At 46.8% G+C, this 2,073-nt stretch overlaps 1 protein-coding gene across 1 annotated transcript in view; it reads left to right on the top strand.

The window, feature by feature from the left end:
• LOC108504878 (protocadherin-16-like) overlaps window positions 1–2,073 on the top strand; it is a 78,077-nt gene that overhangs the window by 66,349 nt on the left and 9,655 nt on the right. Inside the window, exon 13 of the mRNA XM_017830383.1 lies at window positions 80–185. Coding sequence (XP_017685872.1) covers window positions 80–185 — 106 coding nt within the window. The remainder of the gene's footprint in view (window positions 1–79; window positions 186–2,073) is intronic.

Raw genomic sequence — 2,073 nt, 5'->3', positions numbered from 1 at the left:
CCTTCCTGCACTCCTACTCGCACGACGTGTCTCTCACGGCCGACTCGCGCAAGAGCCACCTCCGCTTCTCGGCCCACAGCTGCTGCGACACCCTGCCGGCCCGGCCGCCGCCCGACGAGCCCGCGCCGCTGCTCGGAGAGGAGGAACCTGCCGGCCCCCAGCAGGCGGACCCCGCCGCTCTTCCGGTGAGTTCTTCAGACCAAACTGTCTCTGCGAATCTTCTGCTGCTCTTTCCCTGCCGTACTTCATTCTCTGTGTACGGATGTTTGCTGACAAATCTGGCAGAGGTTCGTGCATTGACATTCTGTGGGCTGGTGGGAGTGGACGTAGGGTCCTTGCTCAGTCCTCCTGGTTGCTGGGGAGGCGGGTGTAGTGAGGCTGATGGTGGCTGGAAGTTTGAGTGAAGCTTCATGTTTTCATCATGCACCAAGTGCTTTTTGTGCCCTGACATGTAACACCGCTGTGTTCCTTTCAGTGCTCGATCTTCTGTACAGATGTGTTGCCTTACGAGCAAATTGTAGTTTGTGCTCTTTGCAGGTTCAGGTGTCTTCCCAATGGCACATGCACTTGATTTGGGTGAGGTTCTCTGGATTGCAATATTGACTTTATCGTATGTAACTCTGCTGCTTATAATTTGTACTCTTGTAGCCTTCATGTGTCTCAATGATACATAATGGAGGTCAGTAGGGAATGTCTTTGCATTCATCCATACTTTGCTCCTTGTGTTTCCTGTAGAAAAATGGGCCGGGCAGCAACTGTTGCACTGATGATGTCTGTCTGCCTGTTATAAAGATGAAGGATTATGTTGAAAGCAGTGACTGCTCAAAAGGAGTTGTGGGTGCTGTATACAGAGGAGGAAATGCAGTAGGAAATGACCGGGGTGTTTTGCTGATTTCTTGTCTTTAAAGGTTGAGCCATGTGAAACGGGGCTAGATGTGCCTTGGCTATAAAAGACATGTCATGCCAAGAGCCTTGTTTGAGTGTGAGGGGAGAGACTCAAGGTGCAGAGGGAGATGTAAGGAGAGAGTGATTGCCCCTATGCAGACCTTCACTGACCCACTGTGAATGTCTGCATACATTCCCTGGAGCACTGCTCCTCTTTTCTTTTTAGAACTTTAAGGTTTCCTCACAGAAAATCAGTGAGCAGACAAACGGATCTTCTTTTATATATATATATATAAAGATACCTGTGTGGTAGTGATGTGAAGAGAAACGATCTGGGAAACTGGGCTTTATGTACCATGTGCTTGTAAAGTAGATGGGTCCATGAGCACCCTGGATGTTGAGAAGGCTTGGAGATTCCAGTCCTGGGAGCTGTGCAGGAGGGTCTGTTGAAGGACACAAGGGAATGCTTTTCATGTTTTCTTGTTCTTTACCCACCTCTAGGATCATGCAATGTGAAGTTTTCCTTCTCAAACTGTTTGGCCGGAAGACATGTTATTCCAGCCCTGGGAAGTTCTTTATATGTGTTTTCATGTTGTCATAACTGTGTAACTGCACAGCTTAATTATGGAGTTATGACAAAGGTTATGTGGAAGGAAGCTCTGGGGAAAGCAAGCTGTGTGTTCACTGCTTACTAAACACCGAAATTATTGCCTAGTCTTAGTTACATAACTGGGAATAGTGTGTCGTTATCTCTTCCTTTCTGCAGGTGTTTATTTCTTGCTTTGCTCTTTGATGACCTGAAGATGGTTCTTTCTCTCTGACAGTGTGTTGAAGATGAGATCTGTTCTATTTGCCTGCCTGTTCTGTAGGTGCCTTTCCTGTTTACAGCTGGAAAGAGAGAGACTTTCAGAGACATATTTCTTTCAACTGTCACTGTAAGAAATGCTCTTGCTTGTCACATGTCAAGGGTGAGAAGTCAAACATTATTTACAGTAAGGAGACGTTGTCTGAGCAACGTTTCTCTTTTTGGGAGGGTCTTTCTGTCAATCTTGAAGATCTCTGATAACCATGAGAGCTGTGAAGAGTTTGAGGAGAGTGTTGGGTGTGTTGTGTGTGAGGAGGTGCTGGTGGAGACATGGCCTCTATTTTGCTGATTCCCAGGGTTGAAACTATACCTTATGAAAATAA

The sequence above is a fragment of the Lepidothrix coronata genome, unplaced genomic scaffold (genome assembly GCF_001604755.1).
Source record: "Lepidothrix coronata isolate B3197 unplaced genomic scaffold, Lepidothrix_coronata-1.0 Scaffold178, whole genome shotgun sequence".
NCBI classification, from domain to species: Eukaryota; Metazoa; Chordata; class Aves; order Passeriformes; family Pipridae; genus Lepidothrix; species Lepidothrix coronata.
The sequence above is the reverse complement of the archived record's forward strand: the minus strand, read 5'-3'. Positions and strand labels throughout refer to the sequence as shown.